Source organism: Scyliorhinus canicula, chromosome 16 (assembly GCF_902713615.1).
Source record: "Scyliorhinus canicula chromosome 16, sScyCan1.1, whole genome shotgun sequence".
NCBI lineage: Eukaryota > Metazoa > Chordata > Chondrichthyes > Carcharhiniformes > Scyliorhinidae > Scyliorhinus > Scyliorhinus canicula.
In genome coordinates this window covers 128,777,987-128,804,393 of record NC_052161.1, presented here as the reverse complement: position 1 = coordinate 128,804,393, position 26,407 = coordinate 128,777,987, and the positions used below count along the sequence as shown (strand labels likewise).

General features: G+C 42.4%; 1 protein-coding gene across 1 annotated transcript in view; it reads right to left on the bottom strand.

Moving 5' to 3' along the window:
- Positions 1-4,433: 4,433 nt before the first annotated feature.
- LOC119979415 overlaps positions 4,434-26,407 on the bottom strand; it is a 34,200-nt gene continuing 12,226 nt past the window's right edge. Inside the window, exons 2-9 of the mRNA XM_038821612.1 lie at positions 17,502-18,086; positions 15,985-16,055; positions 14,233-14,341; positions 13,352-13,479; positions 11,474-11,581; positions 8,973-9,091; positions 8,387-8,543; positions 4,434-4,795 (exon numbers count right to left, since the gene is read on the bottom strand). Coding sequence (XP_038677540.1) covers positions 4,647-4,795; positions 8,387-8,543; positions 8,973-9,091; positions 11,474-11,581; positions 13,352-13,479; positions 14,233-14,341; positions 15,985-16,055; positions 17,502-18,086 — 1,426 coding nt within the window. The 3' untranslated portion in view covers positions 4,434-4,646. The remainder of the gene's footprint in view (positions 4,796-8,386; positions 8,544-8,972; positions 9,092-11,473; positions 11,582-13,351; positions 13,480-14,232; positions 14,342-15,984; positions 16,056-17,501; positions 18,087-26,407) is intronic.

The window sequence follows — 26,407 nt, the reverse complement described above, 5'->3', positions numbered from 1 at the left end:
ACTTAATTACTAAAATTTAGGCCGACAGGTGTTGCCTTTTGGATAAGAGATTATACAGAGGTCCCTGTCTGCGCTATTGTATGGGCATGATTGGGCCAATATTGACTCTTTAATCAAAGATTATCAAGACATTATCTGGTTGATATTGTAGGACCTTGTTACAGTATTAGCACATTGGCTGCTGGGTTCACCAATATAACAAATGACAATGCTTCAAAGGAACTTTACTTGCTGAAAAACTGTTTGTGACACCCCAAAGTTGTGAAATGCAAGATCTTGATGTGAAATAATGACAAACTGCTACATGTAGGATTCCATCCGCAAGAGGTAAAAATGCGTTCTGGGGGCACAATGCCAACTCCAGGTCAAGGTTCGCTCATTCAAAAAGCTTTGGCAATTTTCTCAGTTGGAAATTCCTTCTCTCGAATCTGTTTCAGCAACATCTCTAGAGCACATAGCAGTTGACAGAGGGCCGCAGCGAGGGGAGCTGATATGTATTATTGAATGAATGGTTAGATAGAAACTATGACACAGTGCATGCTTAAAAGCAGCTAACTATCTCCCGACAATGTAAACTTTCTGACTAACTTGTTCCACACTATGCACAGCTATAAAATGTCCAGAAAAGAAAATGATTTCATTGATTGATGACCAACTTTTTGTGTGTGCTGGCCACACATCTTCTATGGTTAAAACAACGCACTAGCTATAGGATCTCAGTATCCAAAATAAATCAATAATTGTGGGACACAATTGACATGCTCATCAGTCACATAAATGTAACTCTGAGATTGTAAATTCATATTATATCTTATCATCTGAGAATTATAAATATTGTAATAGCTAGATTTCCTACTGCACAATAGCATTAGCATTTTAAGAATGAACAACATGGCCTTGGGTGGGCACTACACCAAACCATCTTAGACTATTTGAGCCAGTGCATCCCAAGCTTCATCTCCCCTGGAGCTGCTCACAAAACCCTCTATAGCCTGACTGCAGGAAAGCTTTGTAAAGGTCTCTTCACTTCCTGCAATATTTGAGTACACTAGACAATACAGTACTTGTAAGTGGATCTTAGCTGGGAGAGTAAAGCAGCTGAGGTGTTATATAACTGGGGGGGGGGGGGGGGGGGGGGGGGGGGGGAAGAGAGAGAATTCATGAGAGACTCACTATAGTTAGACAGCTTAAATTATTAACTAGGATCACACAGGAAGGTTAGCCACTGGAGCAAGTTATCAGAGGGCAGACAATACCTGTGCCACATTCCACCAGAAGCATCAGCATCTTAAGGATGAGAGTAATGGGCAGAAAAGTGGCTGGAATTCTTCAAACAATCAGCAACTGTTACCTTGTCTGTGCAACCTGCAGCATGCTCGGTCACTGCCAATAACGTATCTACAATCCAAGCACTAATAACTGCATCTTAGTTATACAGTGGCATTTCTTTAAAACAAAAGGTATACAAGTGCAGAAATCTATAAACCAAAGGAGCATTAAATGATTGTCTTTTGCTAAAACAATATTCTGTGAAAAGTAGAAGACACATCACTAGGCTTAGGCATCAGGAACAGAGCAGGATTAAGAGTTTGATCTGATTCGGACCAGACCAGCCAGACTGAGCCACAGAATAAAAAGTCAAACAGCCAAATAGCTAAAAGGAGATTTGTTAGAATTGTTTAAAATCATGGAAGGTTTAAATGGAACAAATAAAGAGAAAATGTTTCCAATAGATGAATGGTTATTAACCAGAGCGCACAGATTTAAAGTGATTTGCATAAAACACCCAGCAACGACATGAGGGGTGGTTAGGATGTGGAATGCACCGATAGGTTCAATTGCAGATTTCAAAAGGGAATTTGGTAAATAGTTGAAGGAGAAGATATGGGGAAAGAGGCATGGCGTGGAACTAATGGGATTGTTCTTCAAGAGGCAACACAGACTCAGTGAGCTGACTGACATCTTTCTGTCCTGTGCTCTCTGATTCTGTGGTTAGATATAGATGTAGATATTCAAAAACAACATTTTAGATGCCCGATTTAATCCGTAAAGGATCAGCAGGTTTATGCCACATTTCAGGAAATCTGCACAACTCAAGTTATGGAACCGATACCGAGACCCAGGACAATAATCAGTTGCTACAACCAACGTAAGGTGTGCTTAGGAGACCACTAGGCTCGCACATATAAAAGATACTTTTAAAGTATAAATAGAATTTACTATTTATGGGAATTACAATTTTTGGCTGCACTTTTTTTGTTGCAAATTGCATGTATTCTTAAAGCTAGCTCTGTAGCTTCCAAAATCAGTGTAACTTCCCACACAATACAGGGAGAGAACTGAGCTCTGTGACTGCAGTCCTCAGGAGCTGTTGCATACCCTACACTGGCCAGCTCAAAGCTTGGAGTAGAGTTAATCTTCCCTTCATCTCAATAGCTCCAGATCTAAACCTAACATCAGCTAATTTGTATTTACCAAATCTTCTTTTGCCACTTTCAATGTTGTTGCTTTTCTTTACAAGGGAATTGGAATCCACACTGTGGTTTCCCAGTGAAACGCCAGATTGCCCACCTCCTATTCCTTTGATCACAGGAGTTGTAAAAAATAAACCAGGGCAGCAGTCCTGCTCCAAACATTGAAATCCACTTAACGTGAGCTGTATGCACATCAGGAAGCTTTTGCCAGCTCAATGTCAGTCGGTAATTCTCTCAATACCATTTTGTAAAGCTGGCCTTCCTGCATATCTTAAAAACAAATGGACACCACAAGAACCTGTCCAAAGATGGCAACTGGGTCAGAGGTGTGAACGATCTGTCACCTTTCTCACAGCTTAAATTCAGGCCAAGAAGATGAAATCCCATAGTAAGCTAACTGAAAATGAAATGAAATGAAAATCGCTTATTGTCACAAGTAGGCTTCAAATGAAGTTACTGTGAAAAGCCCCTAGTCGCCACATTCCGGCGCCTATTCGGGGAGGCTGTTACGGGAATCGAACCGTGCTGCTGGCCTGCTTTCAAAGCCAGCGATTTAGCCCTATGCTAAACAGCCCCTAAACTGGAGTGTCAGCAAGCTCTTATATCAACTTTAGACATCTAACTGCATGAGGCAATATTACTCTTATGCAGAGCAGTGTTACGGAGTTGTTCTTCCAGAGTCTCTTTGCAAAAACAAACCCTTACCATCAGCTCCAGATTTCACCTTAAACATGTCATAAACGTTTTGTTGATTCTATTGTTCCATATACATTTATCATATTCAGTACATTGGAAAAAAAACAAGTTAATTCTGCAAATGCACGGTGTTCAGTTGAGACATACAGCGGCCTTCTGCTGCTTTTGATTCCTCTTTACCTGGACTTTTAAAGGTTAATTACTGGCATGGGCCCAGTATTTTTCAATTGGACAAATAGATCCCAGTTTGTCGCTGCACTGACTCTGGTCAGACAACAGGAGGGATCTCTCCCTCCCTTCTCCTGCCCAATTAATAGTTAGTGTAAATGGGGCAAAATTAACATTCATTGTATTCACAAAATGCATTTCATACAGAAAAGAAGAACATTCACTATATCTATTGCAAAATTTACATTTTTAAAATAAAAATTACCCATTCATCTCTATGCCTTTCGGTTAAAACAGAGGTTACTTTCTTTCCAATTGTCCAACCCCTAACCGTTGTTTCTGCACAAGTAAAAACAAGTCCAGCATGTGTAGCAATGTTTAGAAGCAATCCTAAACTGCCCAGTAATTACAAATATAAAAACACATATTTCTAAATAAATTACCCTTTTAACCTATAGTATACATTAGACCTAATTCTGTTAAATCAGTTAAGTTGCGGGATTGTAAAAATTCCAATATTGCATCTAAAGTAAAGCAAAAAAAAACATGCGCATACGGAGTTACATCAGCTATACATATACAGTACTTGTGTTAATCCACTTCCATCAAACCAGGAAATGGTGTGGAAATACGAGTCCGATTCATGGGCAGAAAACATTCTCATCACATCCCAAGGTCATCTGAAGAATAGATGTTTAACCTCGACCTCAAAATGCGATCACCGCGTTCCTGATGTACTTTTGGGAGGTGCTTCACCTACACAAAAGCACTGGAGTTCCATCTGTGCTGTTCTAAGTTTCAATACACTTATTGGTAGACAAAGGCTGTTGCTGAAAAGCAAGAGGAGTTTAATTCGAGGGGCGGGAAGACAGTGAGGAGACAATGTGTTTCTACTGATCCAACAGTTGATACTTACAAATGTTTCCATATGTTGGAAAGTACAACTTCTTCCTGTGCAACATCCATAATGCCAGACATTGCCAATTGCTGAGTGTTGGTACAGCAGCAAGTTCTTGGTGGGACATTACAGAATTAGTTGTGTACGGTGGGTTAACTCACTCCCCCACTTCACCCCCCTCCCTGGACTCTTGCAACCCCCTCCCTCCCCAAACCAGTTGGTCTATTGGCGACCATACTAACCCACTACTTAGAATAAAATTCTTCCTTTATAAGCATCCGTCCATAAGAGTGACAAACAGTTTACAGAATAGTTCTCGGTTCGCTATTTCTTCTCTGCTCCCCTGGCAAGTTACTGGCATGGATAGCGACTAAAGACGGGCCTCAATTTCCTGCCACGTGTTTCTTTTTTCAGGGTACTTCAGTTTTAATAACAGTGCCGTCAAGGGCTTCATTCCGCAGATCCACTGCTGAACCGTTCCTCCAAGACTGCTCCGCAGCTGCTGCAACCTGAATCGTCCACAAGAAGTTCTCCTTCGTGATAAATGGCTCTTCCTTCCCTGACAGAAGAGCAAACGATTACTCAAATAGAAATGCTTCTACAATAACCAACAAGCCAACAGTTATTAAACCGAGTTCCCGGTACTGCATAGTGCCATCGGCATAGCTCCTTTCTGCTTTCTCTCCTGAATGAGGCACAGTGGTTAGCACTGCTGCCTCATGGCACCAGGGACCCGGATTTATCCGACCTTGGATGACTGTGGAATTTGCATGTTCAACCTGTGTCTGTGTACGTTTCCTCCCACAGTTCAAAGATGTGCATGTTAGGTGGATTGGCTATGCTAAATTGCCCATAATGTCCAAAATGGTTAGGTGGGGTTACGGGGATAGATGGGAGGTAAGTGGGGTGCTCTTTCCAAGAGCCGGTGCAGACTCAATGGGCCGAATGGCCTCTTTCTGCATTGTAAATTCTATATCCCTGAAAGCTCAGACAGGATTAGTTTGCCAGGACACAGGAGAGGAAGAGCAGCTGTAGCAACAAGACACTATTGTTCATCACGTAGGAATGTGGGTGGCAATCCATGCTCGGATTGAAAAGACCAAATTCACAAAGAATTAAAATGAGGCTGGAAGATTTGTCTAGCTTGTGCGAGAAGAATCTGGGTTGAGATGGGAAACCATGAAATAAAATTCTGCAATTAATATTTCACAGATTGAGAAGGCAAAATAACAGAAGTAAACCCTAAAGAGTTTACCTTGGACTGATTCCAAGTGAATTAAATGCCGACTTAAATAAAGTATATCTGTGAAGTGTGTTTTTGGTAGTGCTAAAAGAAAATAGTGCTTTTAGTCTTCTGTCACTGTAAAAGTCTTAAAATGTGAAATCTTGTTGCCACACTTTCAACTATTAACTGGAAGTTTGAATTTCTTTTTAAAAGTCAACGGTCTCTACAGAGATTGTAACTATTTAAACTCAGGATTTCTCACTCTTTGGTTTCCCAATTTTAGCTGCTCCTTTAAAGCAGACTTTTGCTAAGAATCAACAGCCTTTACCACCTAGTACAATGTTCAGCAGTAAGAAATTCAAACTTCCAGTTAATAGTTCTCGATCTCACCCCAGAGATTCTTCCTCGCATAAGCTAGACAAATCTTCCAGCCTCATTTTAACTCTTTGTGAATTAGTCTTTTCAATCCGAGCATGTGGCGACTAGGGGCTTTTCACAGTAACTTCATTGAAGCCTACTTGTGACAATAAGCAATTTTCATTTCATTTCATTTCAAGACGCTGGAAGAATCCTTGCTCTTTTATGACAATACACCATGGTATTTTTATGTTTATCTGAACATTGAAGTCCCATACAAAAGGCAGCATGTCCTCGGGGGAACGAGGGTGAAATTGTGGTAATATCACTGGGCTAGAAATCCTGAGGTCTAAGCTAATGTCCTGGGATGGTTCAAATTTTGCCAGAGCAGTTGGTAGAATTTAAGTTCAATTAATAAAACCTGGAATTTAAAGCTAATCTTAGTAATGGTGACCATCCTGCAAAGATGGAACACACTCCCACTCTCCCTCGTGGGGAGAGTCCAGACGATCAAAATGAACGTACTGCCCAGGTTCCTCTTCCTGTTTAGATCCATTCCGATCTACATCCCCAAGGCCTTTTTCAAAGCGCTGGACAAACTCATCATGGCGTTCGTATGGGGGGGGTAAAAATGCTAGGATCCCAAAGAAGGTTCTACAAAAAACAAAATCCAGGGGGGAGCTAGCCCTCCCGAACCTACAATTCTACCACTGGGCGGCAACAGCCGAGCGAGTAAGGGGATGGATCCAGGAGCCAGAAGCCGAGTGGGTTCGTGCGGAGGAGGCCTCCTGCATGGGGACCTTCCTCCGGGCCCTCGCCACCCAAAAAACACTCCAGCAGCCCAGTGGTGACAGCCACCATCCAATCCTGGAACCAACTGCAGCAGCAATTTGGCCTGACCAAAATGTCGGACAAGGCTCCCATCTGCAACAACCATAGGTTCACACCAGCACTGACTGACGCCAGCGTCAAAAGGTGGAGGCAGGACGTGGGGACACTGACAGTCAGGGACCTATACACGGACGACAGGATCGCAATACTGGACGAACTGACAGAGAAATTTTGGCTAGCCAGGGGGAACGAGCTACGGTATCTGCAGCTCAAAAACTTCTTACGAAAGGAGACAAGGACGCACCCACAACTGCCACGACAGACACTACTGGAAGGCCTACTGGACGCAAGTATCCTAGAGAAAGGGAACTGTAGCGACATGTATGACCGACTGGTAGAAAGGGACGACACCGTACTGGACGCAACAAGAAAGAAATGGGAGGATGACCTGGGGATTGAGATAGGGTGGGGACTCTGGAGCGAAGCACTGCATAGGGTCAACTCCACCTCCACATGCGCAAGGCTCAGCCTGACGCAACTAAAAGTGATACATAGAGCCCACTTAACAAGAAACCGTATGAGTAGGTTCTTCCCGGAGGTGGAGGACAGATGTGAACGGTGCCAAAGAGGCCCGGCCAACCACGCCCACATGTTCTGGTCTTGCCCCAGACTTGTGGAGTACTGGACAGCCTTCTTCGAGGCTATGTCCAAAGTGGTGGGGGTGAGGGTGGAGTCATGCCCGATAGTGGCGGTCTTCGGGGTTTCAGACCAGCCAGATCTATTCCTGGGGAGGAGGGCGGACGCCCTTGCCTTTGCCTCCCTGATCGCCCGCCGTAGAATCCTGTTTGGCTGGCGGTCAGCAGCACCGCCCAGAGCTGCAGACTGGCTGTCCGACCTCTCGGAATCTCTCCAAATGGAGAAAATCAAATTCGCCATCCGAGGGTCAGACGACGGCTTCCACAGAACGTGGGAGCCATTCATGCAATTGTTCCGGGACCTGTTTGTGGCCAACGAACAAGAGGAAGAATAGTCGGGTGGCCAAGAATCAGGGGAAAATGGACGGGAATTGGGGGAAGGTAGCCAGGGGGGGGCTACGGGTTCGTTATGGGGGTTTGTTCGCACGGTTTTTACGCTTATTTATTTTTCTTGTTAATTTATTGTTTTTGTATTGGAGGGGAGGGGTTACTGTTTTTCTCTGTTGTGATAAAATTTGTTGTTGAAAACCTGAAAAAAAATTATTCCAAAAAAAAAAGTAATGGTGAGCATGAAACTATCGTCGATTGCATCAATGCCCTGACAGAAGGAAATCTGCCATCCTTACCTGTTCTGACCGACATGTGACACAAGATCCACTGCAAAGTGGTTGACTCTTAATTTCCCTTTGAATTTGATTAGATATGGGCACATCCCATGAAAATAATTTTTTTTTTTAATTCAGCACTCCCTCTTCAGTATCCGTGCATGAACTTTGCAGTGGGGTTTTATTTTTTTAATTAATTTACAGGACGCAGCTCAAACCCACAAGTCTTCTGACTTGAGATGAGAATGCTGCACATTGAAACCAAGCTGATGCTTAACCCAGCTTCTGCAAATGACAGACTAATCTACTGAGGCCCCAAATTTTCTGGAAGGCCACCCTTGCAACCAGTGAACAAACATATTCAGAAGTAATTTATTTTGCAGCCCAAATCAGAAATATAGAACCACCACATTATAATATTTCTGCCCCTTCGCTACCTTTCAGAGTCTTGAGGAAGTGTTTCAGTAAATCCCTATAAGCATCTTTGTATCGGTCATGATGCAAGTGGGAACACACAGGTCTTGGTGTGCCCTGCTCAGTTATTCCCAGTGCATTCCGGTTGTCCATCCTCAGAGTTCCTTCCGATCCGTGAACCTTGAAGGATTTAAAAACAAAAATGTGGATGTGTATGCCATTTAAAGATGTTGCACCTAGGTGTATACTTCACCAACAGTACCCCGCTCACCTAAACAGCCTGAAGCAGCACGAGTGAAAAATTTGTAATTGTTCCTACATTTAATGGTTACCCAGCAAACAACTCCGACACTTGCGCTAGATGTGTGCAGGACAAATAAAGAATTGACTGTTATGATATTCCTTCGCAAACAAATGTCCACCGGGGCATTATGGAAATTGTACCCTGGATAGAATCAGTACTCTCAGAAGTGAAAGTGTTGAAACAGCTTGTAGACAAAAAAGAGATTAAAGTAAAGGATAAAGAGAACAGCCAAAGACCAAGAAGAAAGTTTTGAGGGGATAGGCAAGACAAATATTTACTTATATATTAATGAGCTGGTGACTTACCTCCAACCTCTGGTCACTACTGCGTGTACAATGCTGGCTGACATCGAGTGTGACTATAGCACCACTGGCAAATTTCATGCTGACCGAGATGGTGTCAGCATCCTTCAGGGCTGCAATTTCTGTCAAGAGTTGAGAATGGGTTGGAGTTAACCTCTGCACACTTCACAACACTGCATTTACCCCAAAGACAGTTGTCTCTTTTCCTTTTTGAATCATTTTAACCTCTATGATTTGTTTCCTGGCAATGATTCACAGGTCTTTTTAAAGGATATATTTTTCGCGCTGGTTATTTTAATATCTTTTTGTTTGTCAGTTATAGATGTTGTGGCAAACACCACTCGATCATAGAACAGTACAACACAGAACAAGCCCTTCGGCCCTCGATGTTGTGCCGAGCATTGTCTGAAACCAAGATCAAGCTATCCCACTCCCTGTCATTGTGGTGTGCTCCACGTGCCTATACAATAACTGCTTGAAAGTTCCTAAAGTGTCCGACTCCACTATCATAGCAGGCAGTCCATTCCACACCCTAACCACACTCTGAATAAAGAACCTACCTCGGACATCCCTCCTATATCTCCCACCCTGAACCTTATAGTTATGACCCCTTGTAAAAGCTACATCCACCCGAGGAAATAGTCTCTGAACGTCCACGCTATCCATCCCTCTCATCATCTTATAAACCTCTATTAAGTCGCCTCCCATCATCCTCCGCTCCAAAGAGAAAAGCCCTAGCTCCCTCAACCTTTCCTCATAAGACCTATCCTGCAAACTAGGCAGCATCCTGGTAAATCTCCTTTGCACCCTTTCCAATGCTTCAATCGGGTGCTGCACACACAATGATATGCTCACTGAAGTTTAAAAACTGGCATAATCACTACAGGTTTAGCAAAATTTAAACTGCAAAAGATAAAGATGGGAGATAATAATATTTTAATACACTATGGTGTTCAGGACATTCAGAGAGACCATGCATTAAGCCCTTCACAAGAACTCAGCGCCAAAGTACTGTGCAGTAAATGTAATTTCACCCTCCTTTCACCCCACAATATATCCCACGGCCCTTCTAAAGGTGCTGACTCTCACTGGGGTCAACTAAGATCCAAAAAACTGCAAGCACCAGATGTTTTCTCATATACAGAATTTTTCCTGTACAAGGATACTCTAACATGAAGATCGTCTCCTGATGTCCACATATTTGCATCCCAGTGGGGACACTTGATAGTATTCCCCTCTTTAGTAAGAAGTAAAATCGTCGGCAATATAAATCTTTGCCGTGTTGGCTGTGGCGCAGTGGGTAATGCTCTTGCCGCCAAGTCAGAAGACTGTGGATTCAGGTTCCACTCCAGGTACGAGAACAACATCCAGATTGATGCTCCCAGTGCAGTACTGAGGGAGTGCTGCACTGCCAGCAGTACTGTCTTTTGGGTGAAATATTAAACTGAAAGCTCTATCTGCCCTCTCAGATGGAAGATTCCGTGGCACCAATTCAAAGAGCCAGGTCCCCCGGCCAATTATTAGCCCGAGACAAATGTCACCAAAACTGATCATTACCACATGGCTGTTTGTGTGTTCTTGCTGAACACAAAAAGAAGAGGTTTTCATTTATTACAATTGAAAAGAATTTTGGAACTTTCAGGTGACAAAAGGCACTAAATGAAAAGTTCTCTTTTTTACTGGTTTTAACAGTGAGAAGCAGTGCATGAAAGAGAACTGGGTCAGTCGATAAACAACATTGCTCTCTACATTGGGAATCAAATTACTTGTAATGGTTCTATTACCAAATGATATTTGAATATCCCTCTCAAATGACATTTCCACAAAGGATTTGAAGCCAACTTGTTCCAGTTTCATGTGTGATGGAACAGCCTGCTTCCTGTATTTCATTTTTATTTAACTTGTGCCTGGGATGTTGATATCTATCAAAGCAGTATTTACTGCCTTTTCGTAAGAGTTGAGCACATAATGTGGGACTGGTGTGATCTGTGGCCCAGAATGCAGGTGGAGGCAGCAGACTCTCTACCCAAGACAATTAGTGAACCAGTGGGGTATTTATAATGAACTTTATTTTGGGCCCCAGCTCACAAAGTGCCAAATTTATTGAACTGGTCATGGTACGAGTTAAACTCACAACCAGTGGGTTGATGGTTCAGTGGTACAGCCACTAGGTTTCTGTGAAACTCCTTTTCCCATGGGAGTTGACCATGGACAAAAATGTTATGAAAGATACCAGTGAAGTACCCTCTCCCAAACTGAGGGGACACGGAGGCCATCTGATACACAGTCGCAAGTCAAAAACTTTACCCTTCAAATTTCCATCCCTCTATGTTCAAGCTTCAATCAGAAGGCAGCTTGCTAGGTTCAAGCTCCTGAATCAGATTGAACTGTGAACTTGACAAAACTGATTTAAATCTACTATTCTGAAGATTCTTCCCCTCGCTATTTCCAGACAGGTTATTTGCCACAAGCACAGTCTTAGTATACGTTCAACTAGTTTCTACCTTGGCAGAAGGCATGACCCAATGAGAATATGGTATCTGGAGCGTTTTCCCCAAGTAGCCAGCAGACAGTATCTAAGTCATGTACAACACCATCGTAGAATATCCCACCTGTGGGAAAGAGAACAATTCAGATGGCTTTGTCAGAATGGAACAATAGATTAGGGGGCCACAATTATATTACAAAGCACAAAAGATTTCAGTCTGGAGCAGGTTTTGTGACAATAAGAGCTAAAACATCACAAGACACATAATTCTGAGCAGATGATCAGTCTTTTCTCAGCCTCAAGAAAGGAAAAGATAAGAATTGGGAGAGAGGTGTATTTTTAAATGGTGCGAATCCTGTTTAGATTGCAACTGTAGCTGCACTACTGCAGCTTGCCTGGTCAGTGGACTCTGCTGGGGTCTCAACATTCCCCTGTGAAGGCAGGCTATGACTTCAGAGTTTGACGAGTAGCATCATTATCTCACAATCAATTGTTGAATCAATTTCAAAATGAGAGGACGCCTGAAAATAGATTACCATGCCTTCACTGTCACTGAGGCAAACTGCTGGAGCTCCCTCATTAATGGAATTGTGGATGTACCTACACCACATAGACAGTTCAAGAAGGCAGCTCATCACCAACTTTCCAATGACAATTAGGTGGGCAAGAAATGCTAGCCTACCCAACATTGCCCACATCCCATGCATTAATTCTTAAAAGCTGGTCGATGAAGCTTTCCCTCACATTCATGACAGCCATAGCATGCGCGCACGCATGCGCACACACCAATCACCTAGGAGGGGCAAAACAAAACACACAGGATCAATAAAAAGGGGATGGGAATAACTTTAAAACACTTTTTGTCCCTTCAGGTGATTGCAAGCAGTACAGGAGATCATTATCTGATTATCCATTTGGCTTCTATACAATGTCATTTCTGCTGGCACCAAGAACTGCTCCAGCTCCCTCTTGAAGGCATAAAATATGTTGGTATGCCCATATTATACGACATAATATATAGATGATAATCCTCACTCCCCATTGCTCTACCATTCAGCTCGAACTATCTCAGTGGTAATTTACTATGTGATATAAATGCAAGAAACTTTGTGGTTTATTTCACTGAGGAACATGGAAGCTTGTATGCAATAATTTAACATTGTTTGAGATGAATAGCTTCGTACAAGCACATGCTCAATGAGATACTGTACTAATGAACCATTCTATACAACTGCTAGTGTGTTGAGACACAGACAATAGGAACATGCAAATCCTTGCCAATTTTCACTGGGTCCCAGATACACCAAATGTCAATCATAGAAACATAGAATTACTACAGTGCAGGAGGCCATTTGGCCCATCTAATAAGCACCAACCCTCTGAAAGAGCACCCCACCTAGGCCCAATCCCCCACCCTATCCCCATAACCCCAACTACGGGCAATTTAGCATGCCAATCCACTTAACCTGCACATCTTTGGACTGTGGGAGGAAAACAGTGCATCCGGAGTAAACCCATGCAGACAGGGGGAGAACGTGCAAACTCCACAATTCACCTGAGGTTGGAATTGAACCCAGGTTTCTGGCACTGTGAGGAAACAGTGCTAATCGCTGTTATGAAGAACAGTGTGATCATAGTCTCATAGAATGTTACGAAGGATAAATATAGGTAATGATTTGGGGAGACACCCTTCATCTCAATCCAGGTTTCCATCACAAGTGTTATCCCTTTTTAAATGTTGAGACCTATTGTACATTTCTAGCATTTTCTGTTTTATTTCATATTTTCAGCAGTTTTCTTTTTGCACCCGAACTCATTTCGCCAAGTCAACTTTTCTGAGAATTGAAAAGACACAGAACTCTTCCACATGCAATTTGCTTTTCCAAACCAGTACCTGTTTTTTTGATATAGCTGAGCGAGAGAGAAGGGTAGGTCCTACTGACACTGACTATTCGATGAATCCTCCCAAGAGCCTTATTGTGAACCTTCTTGTGCAAGAATTGCACGGCTGGATCAAAACGTCTGCACGGAGACAGAAAAAAGACATTAATGCCAAAGAGCAGAGTTTACCTGCTTTTTTTCAAAACATGAACGTCAATAACACACTGGTAGCAAAGGAAGTTTATTCTGGCAGAATAATGAATTATTGTTCAAACTTGGTTTTTGCAATGAACAAATCCATTCAGGCTTCCCAGGGTTTTGCTAGTATTCCAAAACTGGATTCAAGAGGTCATAATGGAGAAAATGTTGGGAACATCAACAAGGTCACATGTCTTAGCACATTTCAAAAAAGTAGATATAATACAGTACTAGGTGTCCCACTGCTACCTGATTTTTTAAAGCCGTTTTCTCCTCTCTTTCCTTGAAGCCTTTGCATGCAGTACAGTTGCATGGCTACCGGTCACTTCCAGTGTCTCGTCTGAACGTTCAGCAAGTGGAAGCCAAGTGAATGCCAGGAAGCTATCTGATCCCAGGAGGTGTTATAATTAAATCTGTCCACCTGGTGTACGACAGACACAAACAAAGACATGTACACTTTCTATCTGTGGACAGAGCCAGGATCCTGGCTGATTCTCCTTTACTCTTCCATTTTGGCCAACTGAGATCAGGGAGCAACACAGGGACTGGGAACAAATTGAGGGTGTTGATGCTCTGTACCACATGGGCAGTACATCCCCCAGAGAGAGTTGGCACCCACCTTTTGATAAGTTACCAATGCAATAACCTATGGATATGGGATTCCAGCATTAATCTTAGCTGGCAGACTTTACTCACTTATAGAGCCCACAGACCAGAGGTTGTCCACATCTTGCAGCTTCATCGAAGCACGACTCAGCCATTTGTTTGTCTAAACTCAATAACTTTTCACAGAATACCCCTTTACCTGAAACACAAAGAAAATAATTCAGTCATCTTCGAGTTCCGATACAAGAGATGTTACTGCGCTTAAAGTACATCGGAGGAGAGTTTCCACTTCGTGTATAGTTAGGAAGTTGGGCTGCTGAGGCAACAATTCCCATTTTCATTAAAAATCACTGGCACGATCACAAATATAAAATCTTCCATGAACCATGCTACAAAGGAGAAAAAGTTCATTTGTCAGACAACAATGATATCCCGTATCCTTTATAGGAGCGCGAGAAAGATGCTGGAAGGATCTTATCGGATATGGATGGGCTCTGGACATGAAGGGAAAAACTGTTCCAACATGCAAAAGGAAATCTAACTTCCTGGAGGAAATCTTGCAGGATGGTGCATGTGGATGTCAATGACTGATAGAATCACCCTTGGCAAATTCAATCAAATAACCTTCCACCAACAACAATCCAGGCTCACGCTTGAACAGTGGCTACTCAGAAGAGGTACTTCAGAGCTCTGAATCCTTCCAGCACAAGTTGGCTACCTTCAAGGACAGGAAGAGAAAAATTATGGGATTAAAGGCAACAACCCTGAGGGAGGCATTGTGAATTGCCAATGGCGCTGCCTACACCAAGTCAGAGGGCACACAGTTTTATCAGGAAAGAAACATTATACTCATTAAACTACACTGTATCATCCCATTACTAAAGGGTAGATAAGCCTTAAAGTATAGGCTCAAAGGATAACATTCTAACAAATGTTAATTGAAAAATTAATCACTAATCTATCTGGGGATGAGCGCCCCTAACTTTGTTTGTGTCAAGACAACTAAGAGGGCTGGGACGTTGTGCCTCTAGTATTCCCTGCATGTAAAGAGCTCTGAAAAGAACAGCTCGTGATTTTAACTAAGCTTTTTTCAAAATAGATGCAGAAATTTGCATTTGACAACTTGCAAATGTGGTGACAGGGAATACGTATTACTAAAAAGCTGTAAAAAAGACAGATGCATATCAATCAATTAAGTTTGTAACCTCACCACAGTTAAATAAATATAAACCATTTAAGCTTCACATTATTGATCATACAAGCATAAAACTTTGCAATCATTCAAGTATCCCATCTCTATTTCCTTCTTTGTTATCAGCCTATTTCCACTTGTGATTTTGTTCATCCCTCCTGTCCTCAGTGACAGTGCTGATCCATATTTATGGCAGTTACTTGGGTGACAGCAACTAGGCCAGGATCTAATCCAAGTGGTCACCATTTACACAGAAACCAAACTCACAAAACTATTTGAAAACATAGGACACCATAGCGAATCCTTACCCTTACCAAATGTCCAAACAAATGTATTTTCCAGCAGAAACCACTTGCATTCACGAATAGCATTGCTGACTGATCACTCCCCCGCCCTCCTCTCCAACTCCCCTCCTGCTCCAGGGATGCTGAGGCTGGTCATAGACCTTACCGGTATTTTCCAAAGCTGAAAGCAACTAATGTAGCACATGTTTGGAATCAAACTGAGGACTATCTGGTTGACTCAGGATCACAGCACACAATGTACACCCACTTAACCTTTATAGCAAACAGACAAGAGTTACCTCCTCAACATTATCCTTCCTAATCCCTCCAATTCCCATCTGCATTTACCCAAAACGCACACCATACCTGCGCGTAAAGCATCCAGGACTATTTCCGAGCCTTCTTCTGCCAGCGAGCAAATAATAATTCCTGAGACACTGCACAAACAACAGCACAGGAAACAATTAGGTGTCTGTGTAGATCAACTTGAAATCTATCTAAGATCTCAATTCATTTTTAAGAATACAACTAAAATGTTTTAATTCTAATTTGAAAAAAAAGAGCACTGAAGGAAAAAAATCAGTTGAACCAATGTGTGCCGGTTGCATTAATCACAAGGACTGATAAACAAATTGATCCTACACACACAGTTTCTGTTCACCTCCAGTCTATCCTCTGTCATATTACCTATTGTCCAAAACAGCCAGTAGAAAATGGTCATCCTTGTACAAGATAAAAAGAGAAATAACTGAAAATGTGGAAAATCTAAAATAAAACAAAGAAAGCTTCTCCACCTGGATCAATCATTAGAATTAATCTAAGCTCTCACAGACCCGCTGTCCATTGAGAATTCATGGTTTGATTTCCATAACAGATATTCTGTGCAAGCTTTTTATTGGCAATGCTCACTGATCCACAATGTTTAAAGGAACAACACTCCATAAATGAATGGCCAAAATGGTCAGGTGCCATTAGGGACAGATGCCAGCTAACATGGCATCCACTCATCTTGTCATGGAGTAACCGCCTGCACCTCGCCCATTACACTAAACTTAGGGTACCGAAGCTGAAGTTAAACACAACGCTGATGTTGCTCATCAAAGTACCTTGTATAGTTCAAGCATTGCATCTCGTTGAAGGTGGGGAAGCAGAAAACACAAAGGTTCCAATGATATCATAGAATAAAATAAGGAACAAATGGAACTTTCTGTTGTGAAGGTGGTTTAAAGTCAGTAGCCAAATGCGGAATCTGTTTCCACTCAACTAAGGGTGAGCAGCTGGTTAGTCCAATCCAAGCTCAATGAACCATTTTCAACCAGATCCATGGGGATGGGAACTATAAAGAGCTTTGTGGTCTACAAACTAGGTATGGTAATAGTTAGCAAAGGGCAAACAGCCTGAGATTCGACTCCTCTTTGCTCCTATCCAGCAAACTGCCATTAGGGGACATGAATATTGATTTCAGGTAAAAAAAAAATTAATTCCTTTAGTTGATATCCCTGATCTGGCAGAATCAGTGGCCTAGCAGGAGTGTCCACTTCAAGAGAGGTTTATTTAAAAAAACTAAAAGCATTATACAAGCATACAAAAGGTGAGAAAAGATCTTCAAGGCCAAACATGCTCATACTGTCCATTAATGATGCAAACTCATGCATCTCCCTCCTGCACTGCTGGAATGCCAAGCCAAGTAAGCCAAAGGAGAACAAATAACATGTGGTTAATTTCAGTGACTCTAGGAGAGTCCTCCTCAACTTCCTACGCCAACAAGCAAACCCATTGGCGCATCGAAACTATCCCAACTATTCTGTTGTCTCTATAAAAGGAACACACTGCTCCAAAATGTGCAAGTCTGTGTGTAATTAACACGCAGTTCATAACCATACCGTTGGTCATTGAGCACAATGTCAGCGTCCTGCCCCCGTAACACCCTGGTGCTTGCAAGAACGTCCGTGCTGAAAGAACATTCCAAATCCTGGATGCAGTCCTCCACAATGTACAGCAAGCTGCAGCCACTCTCCTCTTCAATGCTTTTAAACAAAGCTCTGTTTCCACTGCAAACGCCAAACAGTGCCAGTCCGATGCGGCTGCCCATTAAATCAGCATTTCCATATTGTCCGATTGTTGGGTTGGAAGCAACATTATTGGAAACTTCAGGAACAATGTGCCTTTGGCCACTGGATCTTGAAGAGTGTGAATGACCGAGGACTTGAAAGCCATTGAACAAAAGTGACGAGCCTGAGGGGGAGTTTGAGGTAGCCATGTCATGGCGGATAGTCACTGTGCTGGTAGTGGTGTTGGACCCACTGGTTCCGAATGAGATCATGTTCTGATGCGGAGACACTGGAGATGGAACATTGTTGCTGAAGCTGGTGGGACATGGGTTAGGTTGGAATACAAAAGACGAAGACTGTGGTAGAACAGATTGATCGAGCACAGACATACCAGCAGTAAAGTCCACAGGAGGAGACCTAGGAAAGATAATATAGCAACAAAACATTAGACAACTGAACAAAAATAAAAGCAGAAACTTAGATATCAATTAGTTTTCCCTGGTCACAATAGTTGAATTAATAAATGCACAGTAGTCATAATAACCACAACTAATCCAGGGTTGAATTAGCCAAAGTCAGCTGTTTGGAAGCATGGAGCTGTACTTGGCTTCAATATTAACCTACAGAGGAAGGTTGGGAGAGAGAGGAAAAAAGTGTTAAAGCCCTGATCACCATTCAATGACCCTTACTGGAAGCAGACACATTTGGGCGACAGGACAGACAAGAATTGAGCATCAGTGTGAGATGTTCTCCTCTCCCCACCAGATTGGAAAGCTTTTAAACACTCAATATTCAGGGTCATGTGTGAAACAAGTTAAAGTGAGGCACCAGATAGACACTACTGTCTGTCCATTAACCCAGTGGAGCTGTACCAAGGCAAATAAAAAGACTGTAGTTATACAGTGTCAGCGCCTTTCATGACATCAAGACTATGGGAATGCAGGGAGAAAACTAGGGAGCAAAATCAATTTGATGTTCAAATTCTATTTCAGCACATGGAGTTGGACCCTTGAAGTCACTAATATTTAAATCACAGCCAATTCTATGTTCAATTTTAAAGTCTTGCTGATTACCTTTAACTTTGAAAGTGTCTCCTTAATACTATAATTATTGAGAAAGGAAAACAAAAACAAAAATCACAGTTTGGGAAGTTCACAATTTTAGATCGCTTGTAGAAACAACATTGCAATGTTTCTAAGAGACATAGTGAAACACAACATGAATTCTTTCTCCTCATTTTTTTGTAACGTTGTCCTCAGGAACACTGATATGCAAGATTTTCTTCTTTACTAGTGAGAAGGCCATTTTTGAAGTTGTACAGTACAAATGACACTAGTAAATTGCCCAGTTGATCAAAATGAATTGTAACTCAAAACATACACCAGATTACAAGATTGCGAGGAAGACGCAAGAAACCTGTTCCACAAAGCCACATACTGGCCTGCAACAACCTTGTGAAGAACAGGAAATGTTGGCATAACAATTTTGAATTGTAATTTTAGAACCGTAATGTTGGCACAAAGTGTGATCACAAATCGTGGCAATGGGAAGTAAGGTGGGTGCACAGTGAGCGTGCGCATTACACTAGATGTTTTTGAAGCAATCTGATTTCCTACTGCACTCTCAACATATTTTACAAATTGCCTCCAATAGATGCTTCCAAGCTATGGAGAGCATTCAGACCAACTTTTTCTTATCAAATATTGCATGGGCCAATGACAATTCATCTGTTTCCTCAAGCCCCTTATGCATTCCAATCTTCATTGTTCCACCACAGACAACCCCGATTTCAGCCTCCTGGACACCAAGCTCGGAAATGGGGTGGGGTTATTGGGTTACGGGGATAGGGTAGAAGTGAGGGTTTAAGTGGTTTGGTGCAGACTTGATGGGCCGAATGGCCTTTTGCACTGTATGTTCTAAACACCAAGCTCAGTTCTCGCTTTGGCAACACAAATACTAAGATTGGAACGATACAGAGAAGATTAGACTAGACACCAAGCTCTGAAATTTCCTCCCTAAACTTCTCCAAATTTCTCTTGCTCTCTTTCTTCAAGGAGTTCCTTAAAACTAACTATCATGAAGCTTTTGATCACCTGTCCTAATTTATCTTATGTCAAATTCTGCCTGATAACGCACCTTGAAATGTTTTATGACATTAAATGTGCTATATAAATGTGAACCGACACGGTGCTGAGGTCCCAGCTTCAATCCCAGCTCTGGCTCACTGTCCGTGTGGAGTTTGCACATTCTCCCCGTGTTTGCGTGGGTTTCGCTCTCACAACCCAAAATATGTGCAGGCTAGGTGGATTGGCCACGCTAAATTGCCCCTTAATTAGAAAAAATGAATTGGGTACTCTAAACAAAAACTTTTTTTTTTAAAGTGTGAACCGTTGTTGTAAGGATAATGTTACTCTCATACCAGAGATGTGCGGGTCCAAAGATGTGCGGGTTAGGTGGATTGGCCATGCTAAATTGCCCGTAGTGTCCTTAAAAGTAAGGTTAAGGGGGGGTTGTTGGGTTACGGGTATAGGGTGGATACGTGGGTTTGAGTAGGGTGATCATTGCTTGGCACAACATCGAGGGCCGAAGGGCCTGTTCTGTGCTGTACTGTTCTATGTTCTATGTTCATACCAGAACCCAAAAAGCAGCAACGGTAGAACAATAACACATTCCTTCCAACCCAGATGATGGCGGGGTCACAAAGATATATAAAAAGGATGAAAGAATAGACAAAACAGCAGAACTGTGAAAAGTGAAGACTCCCTACATTTTGTTAGAATCTCAAATAGTCTTTCAAAAACTGCTAATACATTGGCTAAAGAAACGAAAGAGGCAGCCTGAGATGGGCGGCACGGTAGCACAGTGGTTAGCACAGTGGTTTCACAGCCCCAGGGTCCCAGGTTTGATTCCTGGCATGGGTCACTGTTTTTGCAGAGTCTGCACCTTCCTGTGTCTGTGAGGGTTTCCTCCGGGTGTTCCGGTTTCCTCTCACAAGTCCCAAAAGACATGCAGTTAGGTAATTTGGACTTTCTAAATTCTCCCTCTGTGTACCCGAACAGGCGCCGCCGGAATGTGGCGACTGGGGACTTTTCACAGTAACTTCATTGCAGTGTTAATGTAATCCTACTTGTAATAATGAAGATTATTATTATTATAGAGCTGTTCAGGAAATAAACTACAAAAGGAAAGCAACAAAAGAAAAAGTACTGATAAACAGGTACGTTCAATCCCACTTCCGCTGCCAGTATTATCAACTTCCCTAACTTTCCCACTCCTTGTCCACCTTTAGAACCATAGAATTCCCACAATGCAGGATGCCATTCGGACCTTCGAGTCTGCACCGACCCTCTGAAGCACTCTAACTAGGTCCACTGCCCCACCCTATCCCTCTAACCAGCACATCTTTGTACACCAAGGAGCAATTTATCATGGACAACCCGCCTAACCTGCACATCATTGGACTGTGGGAGGAAACCAGATCAGCCGGAAGAAACCCACGCAGACACGGGGAGAATTGTGAAATTGCCAGAGTCACCCAAGGCTGGAAAAGAACCCGGGGCCTGGCGTTGTGAGGCAGCAATACGAACCACTGTTCCGCCATTTCTTACTACTCTGTAAAGTACTTTTCTAGTTGTGAGCCCTCTGGAAATTTAAGGTGCAAAGAGAAACAGTGGAAACAGAAAGAGAATCTCCATAAAAATAAACAGAAGCAAACATAATTAAATGTATTAAGTTGTAAATGTTATATTGTAATTTGTGGATCAAGGTTTTTCTTCATAGAAATAAAGGAGGTGGAAAATTAGTGTGGCTGGTTTTATAGCATCCATCGAAGGTAAAGTTAGATAACTGGTACATGAAAAAAAAAGGATTTAATGATAGGGTGAGAGAAGTATGATGGGAAGGTTTGTGTGGAACATAAACACTTGCATGGACCTGTTGGGCCAAAGGGACTGTCTCTCTGTTATAACTCTGATGTAATTCATTTCCCGATAAAAGGACAATCAAGAACTCCAATTTGACCTTGAAGTCAATAAAGATAACTCCAGAGAATGTTATAATTTGATTTCCTCTCAAGCTGAGCTAATAGGTATTTATACCTACAACCGCTACTTCTAGTTGTGCCATCTCACTTCAAAATGCATTGATCAAGAACTTCATGGCCCTGCACAGTTAATGATCGACAGTTATCCCAGTGTCCAAGCATCACATCCTGCTTGCTCTTCCAACCAGCCCAGTAATTTTACAAGATTTTTTTTTTTAAAATCACAAGTAACTGTAGTGGACCGTAGGTTTCATTTATGCACTTTTTAAAACATTTGTCTCCCCTCCCTGGGGAGATACTTTTTTAAATGCAAGATTCTGTTAATTGGGGGATGTCCTCTGGCACTGCTCATGACCGTCAGACCGTACACTCTTACCAGGGTTCTGGAGCGGAGAAATGAGTGCAAAAAACAAGTGATAGAATCCCGACAGTGCAGGAGGGCATTCAGCCCATCGAGTCTGCACCAACCCTCTGAAATAACACTCCACCCAAGCCCACTTCTCCGCCCTATGCCAATAGCCAAATAACCTAACCTCCACATCCCTGGACACTAAGGGGCAATTTAGCATGACAATCCACCTAACCGGCACATCTTTGGACTGTGGAAGGAAACTGGAGCACCCGGAGGAAACCCACAGGGAGAACGTGCAAACTCCACACAGACCGTCACCCAAGGCCTGAATTGAACCCCGGTAACCGGACACTGTGAGGCAGCAGTGCTAACCATTGTGCCACCATGCCGCCCAGCTGAAATGGAATTATGAGGTGCAAACCAGAAGTGCTATACGACAAACAATAATTTTTTACATTTATAAATTTAAAGTACCGAATTCTAATTAAGGAGCAATTTAACGTGGTCAATCCACCTACCCTGCACATCTTTGGGTTGTGGGGGTGAGACCAACCAGACACGGGGAGAATATGCAAACTTCACACGGACAGTCACCCGGGGCCGGGATTGAACCCGGGTCCCCAGCGCCGTGAACGACAGACAATAATTACGGTAAACCAATGAATGTGTGTTCGTGGCAGAAATGTGGTATTATTGGTATTTATGCACACTGACAAAAAAGAGTAAATGATGTCTATGCCTTCAACGCCCAGAGCCACAGACAATGCAGGACGACTATCTTTATCTCCAAAAGGCCCAAAAGGGTCTTGCGCTATTAAAAAAGTGGTCATATGTCCTATACCTCACTCTATAAATAAAGCACCTATTTAGGTGTGAGGGCCAAATGTAATACTTCCAATTTGTGGATGACACAAAACTGGTAGAATGTGTTGTGAGGATGATGCATTGAGGCTTAAAGAGGATTTGGACAGGTTTAGTGAGTGGACAAGAATATGGCAGATTGAATAGGTACAGAGTATTAAGATGATGAGAGATTGGGAAGTGATGATGTCGAAAGAAAGACTTGTCTTGTTCTCTGAAAGACACTGAAAGCTAACATGCAGGTGCAGAAAGCAATCAGGAAGGCAAATGGCATATTGGCCTTTATCACAAGAGGATCTGAACACAGGAGCAAAGATGTCTTGCTTCAATTGTATGGAACATTGGTTAGACCGCATCTAGAGTATTATGGAGTTTTGGTCTCCTTACCCAAGGAAGGAAACACTTTCCAGAGAGGGAATGCAGCGAAGGTGCACCAGACGGATTCTTGGGATAGTGGGATTGTGCTATGAGGAGAGATTGAGGAGATTGGGCCTGCATTCACTCAAATTTAGAAGAGAGGTGATCAAGGGGCAGCAGGGTGGTGCAGTGGTTAGCAGTGCTACCTCACGGTGCCGGAGACCTGGGTTTGATCCCAGCCCCCTGTCCGTGTGGAGTTTGCACATTCTCCCCTTGTCTGTGTGGATCTCACCCCCACAACCCAAAGATGTACAGGGTAGGTGGATTGGCCATGCTAAATTGCTCCTTAATTGGAAAAATTTAAAAAAGTGGTGATCTAATTGAAACTTATAAAATTCTTAGTGCTAGAAAGGTTTGATGCAAAAATGTTTCTCCTGCTCGGGTGTCCAAAACCAGCAGACACGGTCTCAGAATAATGGACAAGCTATTTAGTGTTAATCGGCTGAACATGATGCTCGTCTGGGAAAGGAAGAAGCTGGAGCCAGTTTGTCTTCAACAAATGGTATACTGAGTTTTATGAAGAAACCCAAGTGCAGACCACTTTTTCCTTCCAGATCATTCCCCACATGGGTGGAAACGGATTCTTATTTACATGCGCTAACTTATCCCCAATTAGTATCAGTTGCGTTAATCACTGGAACATGGACTTAATTGTCACAGCATGTGCAATATTAACCGATTCCCTTACGAAAAAATCTTAGACTTCCAAGATTTACATCAAGAGGTGTCCTTCTAAGACTACCAATAACTTTTCACTGAAAGTGTTCCTTTCAGTAAAACAGGTCAGACAATTGGTTGCTTAAGTTTGAAGACTTCTTTTTCTTCCAACATTTGTATCAAACTCAGTATCAATTCTTAATCTTTCTCATTCACACATTTTGCATAGGGAACGGCAGTCTGTATAACATTCAATGGGTATTGCTATGAATTGGCAAAAATTAGGATTAAAAAATTAAATTAGGATAAAAATTTTAAAAAAGGGAATTAATAAGGGCTGCTGTCTGAAAGGATGTTTTGATATGCGAATTAGCATTCCAGTGAGAAAAACAATCGATTACCTAATAGGGGGAAAAGTGGATTGGGAATTGGTACACATCTGCTAAAAACCGGATCCACATGTTGGGTAACATCGAAGGGAAAGAATGACATATCCATAGCACAACTGGAGAAGGTTGGACAGTTGCTACCAGCAGAGCCACACCCAGCTGCAGAAAACAGTCTCCCTTGAAAACAAGTTATTATTAAATTCGATTGGATTGGTTTATTGTCACATGTACTAAGGTAGAGTCAATGACCAGCTCTTTAGTTTTGCTGACATGACCGTAGTGGATTGGATCTTGAACAATGAAGAGTCAGACTACAGGAGGGAGATAGAGAACCTATTGTTCTGCGTGCATCTCAAACCGATCATTTTGTACATGAAAGAAAAGACATAATAGGGCAAACATAAAATACACAATGTAAACATATCGACATAGGCATCGGGTGGAGATGTGTGAAGAGATCAAATCAGTCCATAAGTGGGCTGTTTAGGAGTCTGGTAATAGCAGGGAAGAAGCTGTTTTTAAATCTGTTGGTGCGTGTTCGCAGACTTTTGTATCTCCTGCCCGATGGAAGAAGTTGGAGGAGTGAGTAAGCCGGGTGGGAGGGGTCTTTGATTATGCTGCCCACTTTCCCAAAGCAGCGGGAGATGTAGATTGAGTCAATGGATGGGAGGCAGGTTCATGTGATGGACTGGGCAGTGTTCACGACTCTCTTTAGTTTCTTCCAGTCTTGGGTCGAGCAGTTGCCATACCAGGCTGTGATGCAGTCACATAGGATGTTTTCCATGGTGCACCTGCAAAAGTTGGTAAGTGTCATGTGGACATGCCAAATGTCCTTAGTTTCCTGAGGAAGTATTGGCGCTGTTGTGCTTTCTTGGTCAAAGCATCAACATGGGTGGACCAGGATAGATTGTTGGTGATGTGCACACCGAGGAATTTGAAGCTGTCAATCATCTCAACCTCGGCCACATTGATGCTGACAGGGGTGTGCACAGTGCTTTGCTTCCTGAAGTCAATGGCCAGCTCTTTAGTTTTGCTGACAGTGAGGGAGGTATTCTTGTTGTTATACCACTCCACTAGGTTCACTATCTCCCTCCTGTATTCGGACACATCGTTGTTCGCGATCCGACCCACTACGGTCATGTCGCCAGCAAATTGTAGATGGGGTTGGAGCCAAATTTTGCCACAGTCGTGTGTGTACAGGGTGTCTAATAGGGAGCTAAGTACGCAGCCTTGCGGGGCCCAGGTATTGAGGACTATCCTGGAGGAGGTGTTGTTGTTTATTCTTACTGATTGTGATCTATGGGTCAGGAAGTCGAGGATCCAATCGACAGCCAGTTAAAATCCAAAACTATCCGCTGGATTTAGCTCAGTTATATAACACTGGATGTTGCTTGGGGGCACCACAAAGTTCAGGAAACATAGGTAGTTGGGAACAAATGGGTAACCTCATGTAACACTGTGTGCATAGCCATCATTGTAGTTAACTGTACTGTTGAAGTATGTTGTAGTCCTTCTTGTCATGTGTTTTTCTTTTAAATTAAAAAAAAAATACTCGTTATTAATTGATCACAAAATTCCTCCCTGGTTTGCATATATTTTCTTCCAGTATACTAAATTGAAAATATACACCACAAAGAACTGGTGTTCAAAGTTACCCTTCTGGGTTTTGGGATAGCCTCACATTAAACATCAACAGTATGTTTCTTCAGCATTTCCTGGATAGAGAATTTCCCCAATATCTTTGATAAAAAGAATACCATGTCAACTGTTTCAACAAATGCAGGAGTTTCAGCAGCCAGAGTACTTTTTACTATTCTCCTTATTTTCTTGGCTTGCCAAGCTAAGCGCATCATTTTCCACTTTCTCCCATAACAACAATTGGAAAACTGGCTTGAAAACCCATCATAAAGGTTTGCATGAGCCATTACTAAAGATAATCAATTTTCTATTCCTGGGGTCACCCAAATTTGGAAATTTCAGCACACATTACTCCATGTTCAATTTTGTTAATGTTTTCTTT